The following is an 18,525-nucleotide window of genomic DNA, read 5'->3' as shown; positions in this document are numbered from 1 at the left end:
CCAATTTTTATTCCAGCAATTGTAACTGTGATATCTCAATTTAGATTATGTTGGATAAAATGGGTTTCTATCACAAGTATAAATTATCACCTGCTTAATAGTTACGGGGACATCAGCAGACTGAACGCCTTTATTACAGTAATAATTAGGTACGCTATCTAAAATGGAATTAAATTAGTTATGAATAGCGGGAAAGTAACAGTTGGATCTGCCACCTGCTAATAATGTAGGATTGTTTGATCTTCAATACATTAAACCATTGCATTGTCTTAACGTCACGTTAAGCTTTTCATTTTTGGTATGTATATCATCCAATGCAAAGCTGTAAAAAAAATATTAAAATATGCAATAGCGAAGTATGTGGCGCTATGTACCACGTCAAAATTCTTTTTTAAATATTAAGAACGTCGCGTAACGCTTACTTGTGCCAATAGCCGTCCATGTGTATCGTCGGTGTAAAGATTTTTGATTTTGTGGATATATGTGAAATTGTTGAAAAATCCTTACATTATTAATTCCATCGACTCTTTTTATTTTAAAATTCCACTTTTACTTCCGACTTTTTTACTCTGATAGTGAAACAACTCCGGGTGACAAAGGACATACATCTTTTAAATTTGTATTCTGGACCCTTTTCTTCTACCTGAGTAAAAATACTTAAAAGGAGAGTAGAGGGGTAGTACGTATATACAGTTATTTTAAGATTGTGTTGATAAGAGCACGAACACACACAATACGGTAAAAGAAGTTGAAATATGAAAGTTTAATAATTTGATTAAATATCACCAATAATAAGAATGGACAAGAAAATGTGTTTCCATGTCCAAGGCGCCTTGGAAAAATTTACCTAATGAACTAAGTTCGGCATGGTTTAAAAATCGTTTTCGCTCGAATGGATTTAATATAAACAGGGTCAGTCAACGGTTACAAATGAAGACAAATTGATATTATACTAGATTTAGGATAGTTTTAATTTGCCTTAAGTGAAAAACCGGACTTTTCATTATTATTTTTATCCATATCATATAAAGTTTATAAATGTCAAAATTTTATGAACTTAAACCTTAAACATGTGAAAATTGATTTAAAAAGAAGGCAAAAATGTAACGTTAAATGCATAAGAAACAAATTAAAAAACAAAGACTTATCTTAATCACATCGCTAGAAATAGTCAAACTATATTTGAATAAAAAGGAAGTTAACAACCTGTGCTTATATAGCGGGTATGATCATTACATAACAATGATTTCAAACCAGAATGTTTTAAAGGTATTTTATTTTGGATGCATTTTTACTTTAGAAAAAGCTGCTTATTTAGTAGTCGTTTCTTTTGTTCTTGTTTTTATTCTTCGAAGGAATACGATAACGTGGGATTGTGTAAATCCCTTTGAACAAAATGAAAGGGTTGTTTCTTTGATAGTGTTGTGATATGGTGTTCTATCGTTATCATTAGGGTCTTCAGAAAGAAATCCCAATCAAAAAGGATCAGCAAGACAAGATCTTCAAATCAGTGAAGATCATTGAAACATGGCTAAAATAGCCGAATATGCAAGGAGCACAAACCTGGTTTACGTTAAAAGTGAATTATAACAACTAACCTGGCCATTTATTCTGCAATCTAAAAACCTTTCCTCTACTAAATCACTTATCAATTCATTATCTTCCATATTAGTTGGTGTACTATTGTAAACGAGATGTCAAATGATATATGAAGATACATCGAATAATCCAAAATTAATTATAACTCGTTCTGGACTATGACTTCGATGAATATGTTTATATTTGGAGTCGTGTTGTTTTGAATCATGGTACATGAGATATCGAAAGGACATTAATTCAACAAAAAATTAAATAGTGCAATCTGCTGAAACCTGTTTTAAAAGAACAATTACCGTAAAAAATTATCCTTATGAAATACAGAATACCAAGAGAAAATATTTCCTGCTTTATTTAAATGATGATGCTAAATATCTCCATAAATATGTTACAAACACGTTCAATATAGCATGGCATTAGTCGGTTGTATTAAAGAGATGCATTCATTATTGCATAAAATGTATTTGAATACACCGATACAAATTGAACTATGTGTGAGTTTTTGATACACCAGTAGAAAATAAATCTATCTAGGAGATGTGAAAAATCTAATGTGAAAGATCTAATTTTAATCAAGTTGAAATACATGTATTTCCACATAAGGATGAGACTTTTATAAAAAGTTGAAAATGAAAATAAAGACTAAAAGTTGTCAATGGATAGGTTCCATAAAAATTCAACTAATATTGTTTATACAAATTCAAATGGTCTGTGACATAAACTTTTTGTTCGAAAAAAGAGGTTTTAAGTTTTCATGAGGAGCACAAAGTGCTGAGTTATTTTACATAAGTAATACGTTTAAACTATGCGTGCATCTTATTCCAAAGCTTACAACAACTATTTTCAGATAAACGAGTTGTGTACTGGTAAAGGTATTGTTATGACATTTATATTTCTCCTCATTAATGATTATATCGTAAGTAGACCTATTAGTGAACATCAGCTATTACTATTTACTTGATATTAATATTTAATGAACTGTAAATAAATATATTGTTGACGTCATAGTACTTCTTTTCTGTTTACCAAAAAATTAAAGAGATCTAGGGCAAACCTTTTTCATTCATTTAAACATTTACGTTTTAAATTGTACGATAAACATGACGTATTACAAAAATAACTGTATATGTAACTATCTGGGAGGATGAATTATACACCCATCATCTGACCAATAAAATTCACAATGTTTAGTTATTATAACAACTAAAGGTCAAACATATCCATATATACTGTATATCAAATTGTCATTGATTTTTCTTATATATATACTTATAAGAGGCCTAGTGCATAAATACTATAAGATTTGTCACTGTTTGAATTAAGAAACCAAAGGGCACGATTACACTGGTCTACAGCCTTCTGTATATACAGCGTAAAATAGAATGCTTCCTTTGTACTATAAATGTATTTTAAATGAAATATCATGTTGATACTGATATAACATGTCACTTGTCGTGGTAAGATGTTTTTGTTATAAATATATACAGAAAGCTATGGACTAGTGTAATCGATTCCTTTGGTTTCTGATTACAACAGTAACACGTCTTTTATTACTCTTGCACTAGTCCTTAGTCCCCCAGTAGAAAATATTTATGATATTAGTTTCTTCAACTTTCACATTATATTCGGTAACTGCATGTTATATTCTAGAAACTCAGTTTTATTCATTCGTTTGATGTGTTTCAGCTTTTGATTTTACTATTTGATTAAGGACTTTCCGTTTAGAATTTTCCTAGGTGTTCAATATTTTTGTGATTTTACTTTTTTTCATATATCACAAGGTCTTCCGAATTTATCCAACATGTGGTCCTGGGCTTTGCTCAAGTTGTGATATCGGGTAAATATTCATATGTCATTCGAGTGGAACTCAAATTCCACACTAATGTTATCAAAACAATTATAGGACATTTTTTATATGATATAAGTCTTAAGATTCAAAATCTTATTTTCAACTAGCACTTATAATAGATCATAAGGATTGTTTCTTTGATAGTGTTGTGATATGGTGTTATATCGTTATCACAAGGGTCTTCAGTAAATATTTGAAAAGAGTATGATATACTGGTAGTGTTAAATACTTATATTAAGGATCGTGTGATTTTCTTATGATGCGATACGAAGTTTCAAACATGTATCGATCAATTCTTAGATCAGTATCAAATATCTTTAAAGTATACAAAAATGTATTCTATAGTTACAAATATAACATAAAATATATTATCACATTTAAGTTATGGTCAGGCCTTTTCGTTTAATTGTATTTTTGTATTGGCCGTTTATGTGGTCATTTAGCTCCTTCGCATAATTGCACAAATTAATTTGCTACTAAACAAAATATCCATATGATCACTCGAACTAATTGGCTGGTAACCTAGTTCCTAAAATGGAATAATTGTGGAAAATATAAGCTACTTTCCAGAATAATGTGTTTGATTCCTATAGCAAGTTATGTTTTCTTTTTTTTGTATATGTAAACATTAAGATATCGGTCTTACCTTACAATATTTTACAAGTACTGTATCATCTGCAGTCCGTTAAACTAAAATTAGTTTAAACAGGACAAAAAGATATTTGTATTTGTAAATATTTCTGACATCATTTTAAACCTTTGACTTTTTCGTGTTGTAGGTTTAAAGTTTAAATGATTGAAAAATACTATTGAATCTGATGTCACTTGTTTTGGTATGTTCATTTAAAGATCTAAATTTAAACTCTGACGCAAACTATTATAAACTTACGATCGTGACTGTGACAATTTGTGAATAAATTGAAAAGTTTACTTGTTTGTATCGTGATAACAGTCAATTGGGCTTCCCTAATGGATGTAAAATACACAAGCATCTTAACACTGAACCACGTGCAAGATATATTTTGTTATGGCGATAATTTGACCATTAAAAGAAAAACACAGTGTGATAGTACGGAAGCGTATATTACCCTCGTTTTAATACTTATAATCCAAGATGGCGATATAACTTTTAGCGAGGAAATGCTTTATTTCTCATTACTGCGATTTATTTTTTTCGACAAAATGCCTAACAAGGCATTTAGGCGCTTTGTTTTTTATCGCCTTAAAAATAAATCGTTTTAAATAACGCGACATATTATCAAAACGAGAAAAAAAATTACGATTAATTTATAAGTCAATAAAAATATCATGCAATAATAATAAATTGCCTTTTTTTTCTTATTACTGCGATTTATTTTTTTCGACAAAATGCCTAACAAGGCATTTAGCCGATTTGTTTTTTATCGCCATAAAAATAAATCGTTTTAAATAACGCGACAAATTATCAAAACGAGAAAACATTTTAAGATTAATTCATAAGTCAATAAAAATATCATGCAATAATAATAAATTGCCTTTTTTTCTTCGATATATTGTTTTATAAAGCAACAAATTGGTTTAAATTAAGGCGAGCAACGGGAAAGTTTTCAGCTAAATCGAGATAAATATGGCACGATTTTAACCTGTTCATTTTCATTTTGATTTTGGAAGGACCAGGTCGCCATCACATTTGGGCATTTTATTTCAAGCAAATGGAGGTAAGATAAGAAACAATTTATTAAATGAAATATCGCCGCGATATAGCCTTGTTGTGCTCATGTGGCGTTAAACAAACAACAATCAATCAATCAATCAATCTTTAAGTTATTGTTGTAAAAAAACTTCTATAAAAAGGCTTTTACACGTGTCTGCCGTAGTATACACACGTTAGGGGAATTAAGTTTTTGGTGCATAAAAAACCCAACCCTTTTTCCCCAGCTGTGAAAGTATAATGGTCGCTTTAAAAAATAATCAGGTTTGACTATAAATTAACATAGGGTGTCACGAAATTTACGTTGAAGAGAGCCAGTCGAGTTCTAATTTTTTTAATTCACAGTTGCGGCAAAATAAGATCCTTTGATGTTTTAACTCTGAGACACCACAAATTCATTTGAACTATATAGACCCCCTCCCCCCTATATAAAGTTCCAATGACTGTTCTTGTGACTATTGTTACTTTGAAGTTTTCAGTGAGAAAAAAAATCTCGTGCAGTACTAAAAAAATGACGGGGCAGATTAATTATTGTTCGGTTAATATAAAAAAGAAGATGTGGTGTAATTGCCAATGAGACAACTCTTCACAAGAGACCAAATGACACAGAAATTAACAACTATAATAGGTCACCGTACGACCTTTAACAATGATCAAAGCCCATACCGCAATGTTTTTGTATGTGCAATACACAGTACAAAGACGACAAATTTTATCAGTGTTTCGGCTGTTTTCTGTTCTTTAGTCAGGTTGTTGTCTCTTTGACACATTCCCAATTTCCATTCTCAGATTAAGTAAACAAAAATTTCCCTCTATGATATATATAAAAAAGAAGATTTGGTGTAATTGCCAATGAGACAACTCTAAACAAGAGACCAAATGACACAGAAATTAACAACTATAGGTAACCGTACGGCCTTCAACAATGAGCAAAGCCCATACCGCATAGTCAGCTATAAAAGGCCCCGAAATAACAAATGTAAAACAATTCAAACGAGAAAACTAACGGCCAAATTAATGTACAAATAAATGAACGAAAAACAAATACATGTAACACAGCAACAAACGACAACCACTGAATTACAGGCTCCTGACTTGGGACAGGCACATACATACATAATGTGGCGGGGTTAAACATGTTAGCGGGATCCCAACCCTCCCCCTAACCTGGGACAGTGGTGAAACAGTACAACATAAGAACGAAAGAACATGACACAGAAATTACCAATTATAGGTCACCGTACGCGTACGGTACAAAAACAATACCGCATAGTCAGCTATAAAAGGCCCTAAATGACAAATGTAACACAATGAACAAAACATAAATATGTAACACAACAACAAACGACAACCACTGAATTACAGGCTCCTGACTTAGGACAGGCACATACATACATTATGTGGCGGGGTTAAACATGTTAGCGGGATCCCAACCCTCCCCCTAACCTTGGACAGTGGTGTAACAGTACAACATATAGGAACGAACTATAAAAATCAGTTGAAAAAGGCTTAACACATCAGATGGATAGAAATACATCTAACAAAAACAGAGTGGCTCAGCACTTATACATCCCAACAACAAAAAGACTATTGGGGAATATTGTCCCTTGTACACTCACAAGCTCGTGCAATAATATTAAATTCTACTCCGGACAATTCCCCAATATTCATACAATAACCCTACATAATATAGGATTCGTTTTCTGAGACAAGTGCCTGTGCCGCCATATATACATGTCTGGATCACAGGGGCCGGTAACATACTGTTTGAAAAAAAAAATGTTTACACTGATATGTAATAATACGTATTATTATACTTTACTATAGTAACCACTATAATAAAATAACCTTCACAAATAACCCCTCTTTCCCGCGGGTAACTGCGCATAGGCAGAATAACTGATGGGGAATATGCACGTTGTCACAATAACCCCATATTTCCCGCGGGCAACTGCGCGTATGCAAAATAACTGTGTGGGAATGAGCGCGTAGGCAAAATAACTCATTTGGTGGCAATTTGCACGACGTCTTTCAAATAACAACTTAACGTTCAGTTCAGTATAATAATACAGTTATGGCCTTTATAAAAGTTAATATCCAAAATTATTAAATCTCGAAAAAGATTATTTTCCCTCGGTCCTACGGACCTCGAGGAAAATAACTCTTTTCTCGATTTAATAATTTTGGATATTAAAACTTTTGATGAAGGCCATAATTGTATATTATTACATATCAGTGTAATTTTTTTTTCAAACAGTATGTTACCGGCCCCTATGATATGGATCATGTGGATGATCGTACCTGGGGACAGTCAATACAGATCGTTTCATTCCCCTTTCACCGAATATTCCTCTGTGAGTTTCATCAAATGCGCCACAGTTCACAGCACATGTAACCTCACCTGCAACATCCACACCTATTTCTCAGACAAGCTCCAATATTCTTGTTCATGCAGGTACACCAACAGTAAGTATTTGTTACAATCACAAGAATAAATTCAATGTTTGTATGTTCTGCATCATTGCATGTTGCTTGGTGTTTTTATAGGCCTGTCTTAGACGGAACATATTATGGTATACCGTTGTTCATCATTTAATTTCATATTATGTGTTTTGGATTAATGGGACTTTATCGGACTATAGCTCAAATTCCTTTTAACCTTATATTTCCTCACATTATAATAACACAACATTAGGAATTACAGAAGAAAGCTCCCTTTTGATTTAGAAAAAGCAATTGCCGTGTTGTTTCAGAGTAATTAGAATTTTTAACAATTTGAATTCAGGCAATTTTCCCCATTTTTCACACTTTCTGTAGTGTTTCTAAATTTCCTGATTTCCTTGAAACTTTACATTACTGTTGGGATTGATATAATGAAGCTCCCTTTTGATTTTTTATTATTTATTTGTTGTTCTGGAGTTGCAGGACTTAAACAATGTGAATTAAAGGAAATTATTAATGCTGTCTTTTCCAATTTCTATATGCGCAATACAGGTGTATCATGCACTGTAGGCACAGCTGTTTATTTTATTTACCTTATCATATGTAGTTATACACAAAAATAACATGTGTTTCTGTATTCTGTTTTGGTAATAGAAGATACATTTTGGTTGAATGCATTAGAAATGAACAGATAAGGGGAAATAACTCTGTAATTTCAACTTATTTGCTGTCCTTCTAACCAATTTTATAACTTATTTAATTATTATTACCAGACACTTCCAAACAAAAGACTTAACATTTCTAACTCAGGAGGTTATTTACTATAAAATAGTATACTTTTTTTTCATCATGTTTCAATTTTTGAATTATTTGCCTGATTCTTCATAGACTGGCACTTAACATCATTTTTAATCTTATTTTAACAGGTAACCATGCAACTACCTAATACGGCGAGAAAATGTATCATATGTGCTGATCGGGAAATTGATGCCGTCATACAGCCATGTTTCCACAGCCTGTGTCTGGTATGTGGACTACAGATACAAGAACATGGCAGGAAATGCCCAATATGCAGAGGCAACATTGAAAATGTCCGCTCAATATTTTATTGTTAAATTCTAGATATTGGACACAAAACAATGTTTTTGAGAAATAATAATATGTAGTTTAAAGAGACCGGTCAAATTTCTCAAGGCATGGGACCGGTGCAAATTAGCATGGGACATGGACTTTTTAAAAGCAAAATTTCAATGGGACCAAGATTTTTTTCATCTAAGATCTGCATGGGACATTGACTTTTCTTTTATTAAATCAAATTAAAAAAAGTTCTGACTGTAAACTATGTATAATCGACTGCACAGCCACAAGGTTAAGGATAGTTCCACATATTTCTTTGCAAGGAAATGATAATCATGAAAACTCTCCCAATAAAATTCCTGTCTGGTTGAATTTTCAGTTTGCACAAAATTCAGATAGTAATTTTTTTTTAATTTTATAACTTTTTCAAATCAGTTTGGAATTCCATTTAACTTGACAGCTATAATCCCAATTATATACTGTCAAAGTAATTTGGTATTTGGTTTATTGCTGTCAAATCTATTATCATGTTTTAAGAAATAGTAAAAAAAACTTCAATTTTCAGTTCGGATTAAATACAGATGGTCACCTTTAAAAATATCCACAACTTTGTCAAATCAACTTTAATTGTCATAAAACTTGCCTTTTTTCTATATTATATACTGTTCTTACAAATTACAAAGTTATTTGGAATTTGGTTTATTGCTGTCAAACCTATAATGTTTTAAGAAATAGGTAAAAAAAAGCTATAATTTTCAGTTCGGATTAAATACAGATGGTCACCTTTAAAAATTTCCATAACTATTTCAAATCAACACTGATCGTCTTAAAACTTGATACTGTTCTTACAAATTACAAAGTTATTTGCTTACATACTGTCAAATCTACAATATTGTAATAAATAGTTAAAAAAGCAAAAATATTAACTTCAAGTACCAACTAAATATAGATGTCACCTTTAAATATTTTTATAACTTTTTTAAATCAACTTTGATTTTCAACAAGCTTTACAGTTATTTTTTTTTATATGCTGTTCTTACAATTTACAAAGTTATTTAATATTTGGTTAACTTAATTACTGTCAAACCTATAATGCTTTAATAAATAGTTAAAAAAGCTAAAAAAAAGTACTGACTAAACACAAATGGTCACCTTTAAAAAATTCCATAACTTTGTCAAATTAAATTTGACTTTCATAAAATTTGATTGTTATCTTAATTATATACTGTTCTTACAAATTATAAAGTTATTTAGTATTTGGTTAATTACTGTCAAAACTAAAAGGCTTTAATAAATAGCTAAAAAAGCTTAAATTTTCATTACAGACTAAATACAGATGGTCACCTTTAAAAAATCAATAACTTTGTCAAATCAACTTTGATTTTCATTAAACTTGAAAGTTATCTTTATCATATACTGTTCTTACAAGTAACAAAGTTATTTAATATTTGTTTAATTACTGTCAAACCTATAATGTTTTAATAAATAGTTAAAAATCTAAAACAAAATTAGTATGGACTAAATACAGATGGTCACCTGTAAAAAAATCCATAACTTTGTCAAATCAACTTTGATTTTCATAAACTTGATTATTATCTTAATTATATACTGTTCTTACAAATAACAAAGTTATTTAGTATTTTGTCAAATACTGTCAAACCTATAAGGTTTTAATAAATGGTTAAGAAAAGCAACAATTTTCAATACAGACTAAATACAGATGGTCACCTTAAAGAATTTCTATAACTTTTTCAAATAAAACTTGACATCAATGTTTTAATTGATAGATTAAAAAAAAGGTACAGTTTTCAGTTCAGACTTTATAATTCAGATTGTTACCTTTAAAAATTTCTATAACTTTTTAAAATTAACTTGGAGTTTCATTAATCCTTACAAAATATGAAGTTACTTAACCTGTTAAACATGGCTGTCTTAAACAATTTTGCAACACATTTTAACAGCACTGTCATCACATCACATGTCAGTTTTATTTGAATGATGTATGCTGTCTGGAGCAAAAGACATCTTTGATATACTTTATGAATTAACATGGGACACCAAGTTTTTTTGTTGCAAAAAAGAATGGGACATCAACATTTTTTCATCTGTATAACCATGGGACTTCAACTTTTATTATAGCTCATTTTAATTTTGCACCAGTCCCATGCCTTGAGAAATTTTTACCAGTCCATAACTTCAAATTTGATTGTCATATTTTTCCTCATACCAAATACAAAGGCCTTTGTATTCATTTTAAACAAAACACCTTTAAACTTATTTTGTTGATTTTAAAAGGCTTCTTATTTGTATATGATTAATTTCTAGGTAAGGCCACACCAATTTGATCCCTTGTTCGACGGACCCGCCCGCACCTATTTTTTTCAAAACAGAATTTTTTTAATTTTTTTATATTCCCGCTTCCCGCATCCGGAATTGTAATCGTGTCCATTTCCCGCACCGTTTTTTTTTTTAATATTATAAAAAGATATCAACATTTGTTAAATCACAGTGTAACCTGTATATAACGATTTTAAACATAAAAGCACCCCACCACACTGTGTAAATATCTGTGACTGTGAGAATATTTGTTTCAGCATGAAACCTGGAGTGCTCCGATAAAAAGTTATAACAGCGGGTATTTCCGTGAAGAACAAAAAATTGGTTTCTTTCCCCTTACTTATATTTCCTATCAAAAAATGTTCGTTGTTAGAATAAAGTTCAAAGAACTTCTGAAGGATTTGTCTTCAACTGCAATTATATTGTATGCTGGCGAAACAAAACTATCCATAGCCCCTGCATGTTTATGCACCTGTCCTGATTGACTCAGGAGCATGTCGTTCAGCAGTTATCGTTTGTTGATGTTGTTCATTGGTATTTTCCCGTTTGGATATATAAATTAGATCGTTGGTTTTCCTGTTCAAATTGTGTACGCTAATAATTTTGGGGTCCATTATAGCTTGCTGTTTGGTCTGTATCAAAGCCCTGTGTAAAAGGCCGTACTTTGACATGTGTTTGTTATTATCAGGTTGAGAACAATCCTCCCTCAGACAAGGGGTCATTTTACTGATGTAGAAAAGAAAATAGAAATACCAAGGATTTGTATAGTTCTTCTATACAAAACCTTTGAACACTTAGAATTTTTTACTCAAAAAGAGGAGAGTTACATCATATTTTAAACAAATTTTTCTAAAAGAGGGGTCCACTTATTTTGAATAATATTAAACTGTTAAAGTACATGTGTTAACATGGTTAAAGTCCAGGAGTATTACTAAATTTTTGGACATGTTTTGACCATTTAATACCAGATAGATATATAGTTCTATGAGAAAATATGAGCCCTTTTGTACAAACAAATATATTATAACTTATATTGATCCCTCATAAAACATGTAAAAGGGATATTTATAACATTAAGGGGTTGCCCCCAAACTTATTATGATTTGGATGGAGAATTGTCTCATTGTCAGTCACACATACTTAGACCAGATTTAATTATTTCTTGGCTAATAGGGAAAAAATACTTCAGAAATTAAAGAAATGTCAAAGTACAAGTGATGAATCAAGTTTTAATATTGTCAAAACCTATTATTTTATGTTTACAAAAAAAAATTATAATCGCTCGCCTTTACTTTTCAAGCTTCGCCTCAAAAATTTGCAAATTAAATATTTTTTTATTAAAATTTTCAAATCGCTCGCTCGCCCCAAATTTTGGTGTCCAAAAATCCGTAGAACAAGAAATTAAATTGGTGTGGCCTAATTTATCTAGTATAACATATATCAGGAGATATTCTTTATTAATATCTTAGTCTCCCAAACAAAGTTTGATGACTTATTGTTTTTGCCCATAAAATGTTAGACTAATATGTCTAGGGAACTTCGTTTGTGTATTGGGGTCTATTTAGGGGTATTTCGAGGGGCCAAAAGATGGGTCCTTGTCTGTCAGGTATTTTAGCTCTCCTGGCCCAAAGGGCCATGTGAGCTTATGCCATCACTTGGCGTCAGTCGTCGTCCGTCGTGGTCCATCGTTGTCTGTGGTCGTCAGTTGTAAACTATTTCAAAGATCTTCTCCTGTGAAACTACTGGGCCAAATACTTCCAACTTTAATTGAATGTTCCTTGGAGTATCTAGTTAATTAATTGTATCCGAAGTTTTGATCCATGAACAAACATGGCCGCCATGGCTAAAAATAGAACATAGGGGTCAAATGCAGTTTTTGGCTTATATCTCAAAAACTTAAGCATTTAGAGCAAATTTGTCATAAGGGTATAAATGTTCAATAGGTCCAGATCTATCAGCCCTGAAATTTTCAGAATAATCAAACAACCCATTGTTGGGTTGCTGCCACTTTTAATAATTGGTCATTTTAATGAAATTTTGCAGTTTTTGGTCATTATCTTGAATATTATTGAAGATAAAGATAAACTGTAACAGCAAAAATGTTCAGCAAAGTAAAATCTACCAAAAAGTAATTTGACCAAAATTGTCAATTGACCCCTTAAGGAGTTGTTGCCCTTTAAAGACAATTTTACACAATTTGTTCATCTTATTTGTGAACATTTTAAAATCATCTTCTCTGAAACTACTGGGCCAAATGCTTCCAAACTTAAAATGAATGTTCCTTAGAGTATCTAGTTTATAAATTATATCCGAAATTTTGATCTTTCTACAAACATGGCCGCTATGGCTTAAAATAAAACATAGGGGTCAAATGCAGTTTTTTGCTTAAAATTGAAGAAAATATGAAAGATACAAACTGTTATGTGTCAATTTTAAGCACTCATTGATATATATTGAAATTCAAAAATAATCATTGATGAAAGATTTAAGCCAAAATTTACAGGTGAGCGATACAGGCTCTTGAGAGCCTCTTGTTATTAGTTGTTTTAAGAATATTAATGATATTTAACTAATTCATTTGCACAACATATTCACTGACCGTTTATTTTGACATGTCACTTTCATCTAAATTTCATTTTTCATCAGATTCATTATATATGTACCTCTTCGATTTTGGACTTTTTTCACATAACTTTTTAAACTAATACATTATATTTTGCATAATTATTAGATAGCATAATGCTATTTACCAATATTAAACCATCCTTATCTATATTTCACACATGGTTATGTTTCAAATATTAGTTTGAACTTGTAAGACCCAATAAAATGTCTGAACAGTTATCAAAAATTTATTTAAAGCTGTGTATCATAACAACCACACATTTTGGTTTAATGAATGTTTTGTTCCTGATGAGCATAAGACAATTAGATTGACAGTTGGTATATATAAAATTAAAATCTAAAACAATTGTACACTAGGTTTTGATATCTACCAATATTCATGTCAAGTTTCTATTTGTAAGTTAATGTTATTGCTCCTCAAGCAGTCTCTGAATGAAAAAATGTTTTAAAATGTTTAGGGGATCATTTCTGGTTTCTTTTTTAAATTAGAAGTTTATTCATGTATTGAAAGACATTTTTGCAATATTTTATATTGTTCTCTGTTAATGCTTTGACTTTTTTGAGTTTTTAAAAGAAAAACTCCCCTTAGTGCAAGGAGAAATTGTCATTTATTTTATTGTTTTGAGACCACGATAATAAAGATATTATTTGTGTAATTTTATTTAATATGTATGTATTTCTTTCACTTGACAGGGTATTAATACTGAATTAAACTAAAGTCCCCATTCAGTTGATAGTACAATGGTTTATGTCTCGCCTACAATACATAGGACTGTTTTACTGACGATGGTGGTATAACTGTTGCATCTAATTTTATTGCTAAGGTCCATATCTCGTGAAGTATGAGGCATGGTCTTTAATATTTGGTATACAGATGCTCCACTAGTTCACATTAGTCTGACATGTGTCATTAATCCTTGACCTTTTTTCATAAAAAGAAGATGTGGTATGAGTGCCATTGAGACAATTCACCATCCAAGTAACAATGTATTAAAAGACCGACCATCTTACTTTAAGGGGGGGACAGGGGTATGGTATTTTCTTTATAAAAGATTCTGAGAAAATATTGAAAATATTGTGGTTAAGCAAGTGACAAACAGTAAATTCTGAGATCCTTATTTTCCCCAAAATAGGTGGGAAACTCGAGTTATTTGCAAAAATCTCAAACAATTGCATATAAAGGAAAATTGAGGAGACCTTTCTTTTTAAGCTTTACAATCTTTATTTGGGCCCGGTTCTATGATAACCCTTGTAGGAGTTATTAATCCGTAAACGTCAACTTTCAGGAAGTGATAAATATTTACTACAACTAGAGAACACTTATTTAGATGACTAAAACATAACGTCTCTATATATTACTTTATTAAGAGGTTATTATTTGACCATGATGTAGAAGGTTAAGGTTACACAAAGGTCATTTAAAGATGTCACACATCGCCTTATAGTCATGCAGCCGCACATTAAGAAGAAAGAAAAGAAGTTAGCTGTATCCTTCAACTTTACTTTCCGCTATATAGATGATGTTCTCTCACTAAATAATTCAAAATTTGGTGACTATGTTGGACGCATCTATCCCATTGAACTTGAGATAAAGGATACAACAGATACAGTAAAGTCTGCCTCATATCTTGACTTACATCTAGAAATTAACAATGAGGGTCGGTTGAAAACAAAACTTTACGATAAAAGAGATGATTTCAGCTTTCCAATTGTGAACTTTCCATTTCTATGTAGCAACATTCCAGCAGCACCTGCGTACGGAGTATATATCTCCCAGTTGATACGCTAGTCCAGGGCTGGTGTTTCCTATCATGATTTTCTTGATAGAGGGTTGCTGCTAACAAGGAAACTATTAAATCAAGGGTTCCAAGTGGTGAAGTTGAGGTCATCTCTTCGTAAGTTTTACGGACGCCATCACGAGATGGTTGACCGTTATGGAATAGGCACTGGCTACGGTTACCTCCAGGGAGTATACTTTGAACATACATGTATATACTACGAATAAAGTGTATTTTCTATCTGATATCATTTCCACGGCGGTCACAGAGTTAATTAAATAGACAGGGTCTGTGAAATGTATCAATGACCGCCGTAGATCGATTAGTAAACTGAGAATTGAAAGTAAAAAGCAAATACACTTTATATTTATAGTAATATGAATGTTCATAATACACAGATATGCGCTAAAATTATTCATGTGATAGAATGCCCGCGAAGTCGCGGGTGTGTTCTAGTATTTCATTATAATACGTTAATTTGATCAGCAAACAGCAATCTCGTGTTTTTATAGCTGACAGGCTATGCGGTATGGGCTTGCTCATGGTTGAAGGCCGTACGGTGACCTATAGTTGTTAATTTCTGTGTCATTTGGTCTCTTGTGAAGAGTTGTCTCATTGGAAATTACACCAAAATCTTCTTTTTTTATAATTATTCTGAAATTAACCTTCATTTCAAAATGAAATGTAACATTCATGATGTCATGACCTTCCACATGAATGTATATGTAGGCTATTGGCTTCCACAATAAAGTGCACAGATAAATAAAAGAAAGAACCTGATAGAAATTGTACTTTCATGATCCGAGCAAAAAAAATGTAATAAGAAGTATTGAATGCTTTTTTTAGTAGTTCTATAGAGTTGTAAAAGCGTTGACCGTGCGCACATTTTTATAGAAGGAAGCGTGCTTCATACAAAATATACGCATTTTACAATCCAATGCATTTACAAATAGAAGCATTCAATCGTTAAGTATATTTATGGAAAGAGCATCGTCCATAGATTTCCAATAGTTATACACGTGTATAATAGTTACGCTGAAAGGTGCCCACAGGTCACCTCTGAAAAAGTGCTATTTGCGTAGTAATATTAAGGTTCTAAAAATAGAATTCTGCCGTAAGGTGACCAGAGGTAACCGATGTCAATATCGGTGTATTAGCAAGGGCAATGTAAAAAATAATCGGTGTTTGGAGATAACAGATAACCAGTCAATGTCTGTATATCCCTTTAAACGATAACCATTTTATCATACGAGAAAGGTATAACCAAATGATGTTTCAAAGTATTGATTACAAAGCGTCAACTAACACATACAGACTATGGTTACCTCTGGCCACCTTACACAGCTATATATTTATTTTCTTTAATTTCATCATATAAACAGCAAATTATTTTAAAACAACCATTTAACTTAACAATAAAGGGGGGGACTGGCAATATCTGGGCATCTGACACAGAAACAGACGATATATTGTTATGTCTGGTCTTATATCAAAACATCTTATCAAAATCTGGTTAAGTGATACATATATAAAATAAGATAAACCCTGGTTACTCAATACAGATATATACTTAGGTTACCTGTGGTCACCTTACACAGATATATACAAGGGTTACCTCTGATCACCTTTAACATATATATACTTAGTTAGCCCTGGTCACCTTACATGTATATCGACTATGGTTACATCAGGTAACCTTACACAAGTATAGACTTGGGTTACCTCTGGTCACCTAACACAAGTATAGACTTTGGTCACCTCTGGTCACCTTACACAGATCTAGTTAAAGAATCAGATATATACTAGGTTAACCTCTGGTCACGGTTCATAGAAATAGACTGTGGTAACCTCTGGTCACCTTACACATATATAGACTTGGTTACCTCTGGTCAACATACACATATAAAGACCTGGTTACCTCTTGTCACCTAACACGTATCTAGATAAAGACACAAGTATAGACTTGGATTCAATCTGGTCACATTACACCGATATAGACCTTGATTACTTGTGGTCTCCTTATTTGTATATAGATTTGGGTGACCAATGGTCATCTAACATATATATAGAAGGATTACTTCTGGTCACCTTACACTTATTTAGACTTGGGTGACCTCTGGTCACCTTACACAGGGTGTGTTTGGATATAAACCTGAGGCGGCCTATGGTTACCCATATATACCAATGGTTTGATATTTTGTGTATAAAATATCAAACCATAGGTACCAATGGGTAACCATAGGCCGCCTCAGGCGTATATCCAAACACACCCACAGATTTAAATATCGTTCATAGATATAGACTGTGGTTACCTCTGGTCACCTTACATATATATAGACTTGGGGTGTGTTTGGATATACGCCTGAGGCGGCCTATGGTTACCCATAGGTACCTATGGTTGGATATTTTATACACAGGGTGTGTTTGGATATACACCTGAGGCGGCCTATGGTTACCCATAGGTACCTATGGTTTGATATTTTGTGTATAAAATATCAAACTAAAGGTACTTATTGGTAACCATAGGCCGCCTCAGGTGTATATCCAAACACACCCATAAAGGCCATAGGCCGCCTCAGGTGTATATCCAAACACACCCTTGGTTACCTCTGGCCACCTTACACATTTCTAGATATAGACTTGAGGTGTATCCGGTCACATTACAGAGATATTGAAATAAGTTACCTATCGCAACCTTACATGTATATAGACTGGTTACATCTGGTCACCTTACACTGATATAGAATGGGGTTGCCTATGGTCACCTTACATAGATCTCGATACAGACACAGATAAATACTAGGTAACGTCTAGTCACCGTTCATATGTACCTTACACATATATAAACTGAGTGACCTCTGGTCATCTTGGTACGCTGACCAGAGGTAACCCAAGACTATATTTGTGTTAGGTGACCACAGGTCACCAAAAGTCACCAAAGACTGATATATGTGTACGGTGAGCAAAGGTCACTCAAGACTTATATCTGTAACCAGAGGTAACCCAAGTCTATATATGTGTAAGATGACCACAGGTCATCTAAGACTGATATATGTGTATGGTGACAAGAGATAACCCAAGTCTATATATGTGTACGGTGACAAGAGGTAACCCAAGACTATATATATTTG

General features: G+C 32.2%; 2 protein-coding genes across 6 annotated transcripts in view; both read right to left on the bottom strand.

Annotated features, from left to right (window-relative positions):
- The window catches only part of LOC139516491 (uncharacterized), a 735,418-nt gene that overhangs the window by 120,260 nt on the left and 596,633 nt on the right, over positions 1 to 18,525 (bottom strand). The window lies entirely within an intron of this gene.
- The window catches only part of LOC139498671 (GTP-binding protein Di-Ras2-like), a 58,897-nt gene that overhangs the window by 2,180 nt on the left and 38,192 nt on the right, over positions 1 to 18,525 (bottom strand). Inside the window, exon 1 of one of the 5 annotated variants that reach the window (XM_071287207.1) lies at positions 4,092 to 4,233. The exons of 2 other annotated variants lie outside the window; for them this stretch is intronic. Coding sequence is in view for 1 of the 3 variants with exons in the window: in XM_071287190.1 (XP_071143291.1) it covers positions 1,599 to 1,667 (69 nt within the window). In the remaining 2 variants the exon portion in view is untranslated. Of the gene's footprint in view, positions 1 to 1,598; positions 1,733 to 4,091; positions 4,234 to 18,525 lie in introns of those variants that run through there. 2 more of the 5 variants (XM_071287214.1, XM_071287190.1) reach the window with 2 other exon arrangements.

This window comes from Mytilus edulis, chromosome 1 (genome assembly GCF_963676685.1).
Source record: "Mytilus edulis chromosome 1, xbMytEdul2.2, whole genome shotgun sequence".
Lineage (NCBI taxonomy): Eukaryota > Metazoa > Mollusca > Bivalvia > Mytilida > Mytilidae > Mytilus > Mytilus edulis.
The sequence above is the reverse complement of the archived record's forward strand: the minus strand, read 5'-3'. Positions and strand labels throughout refer to the sequence as shown.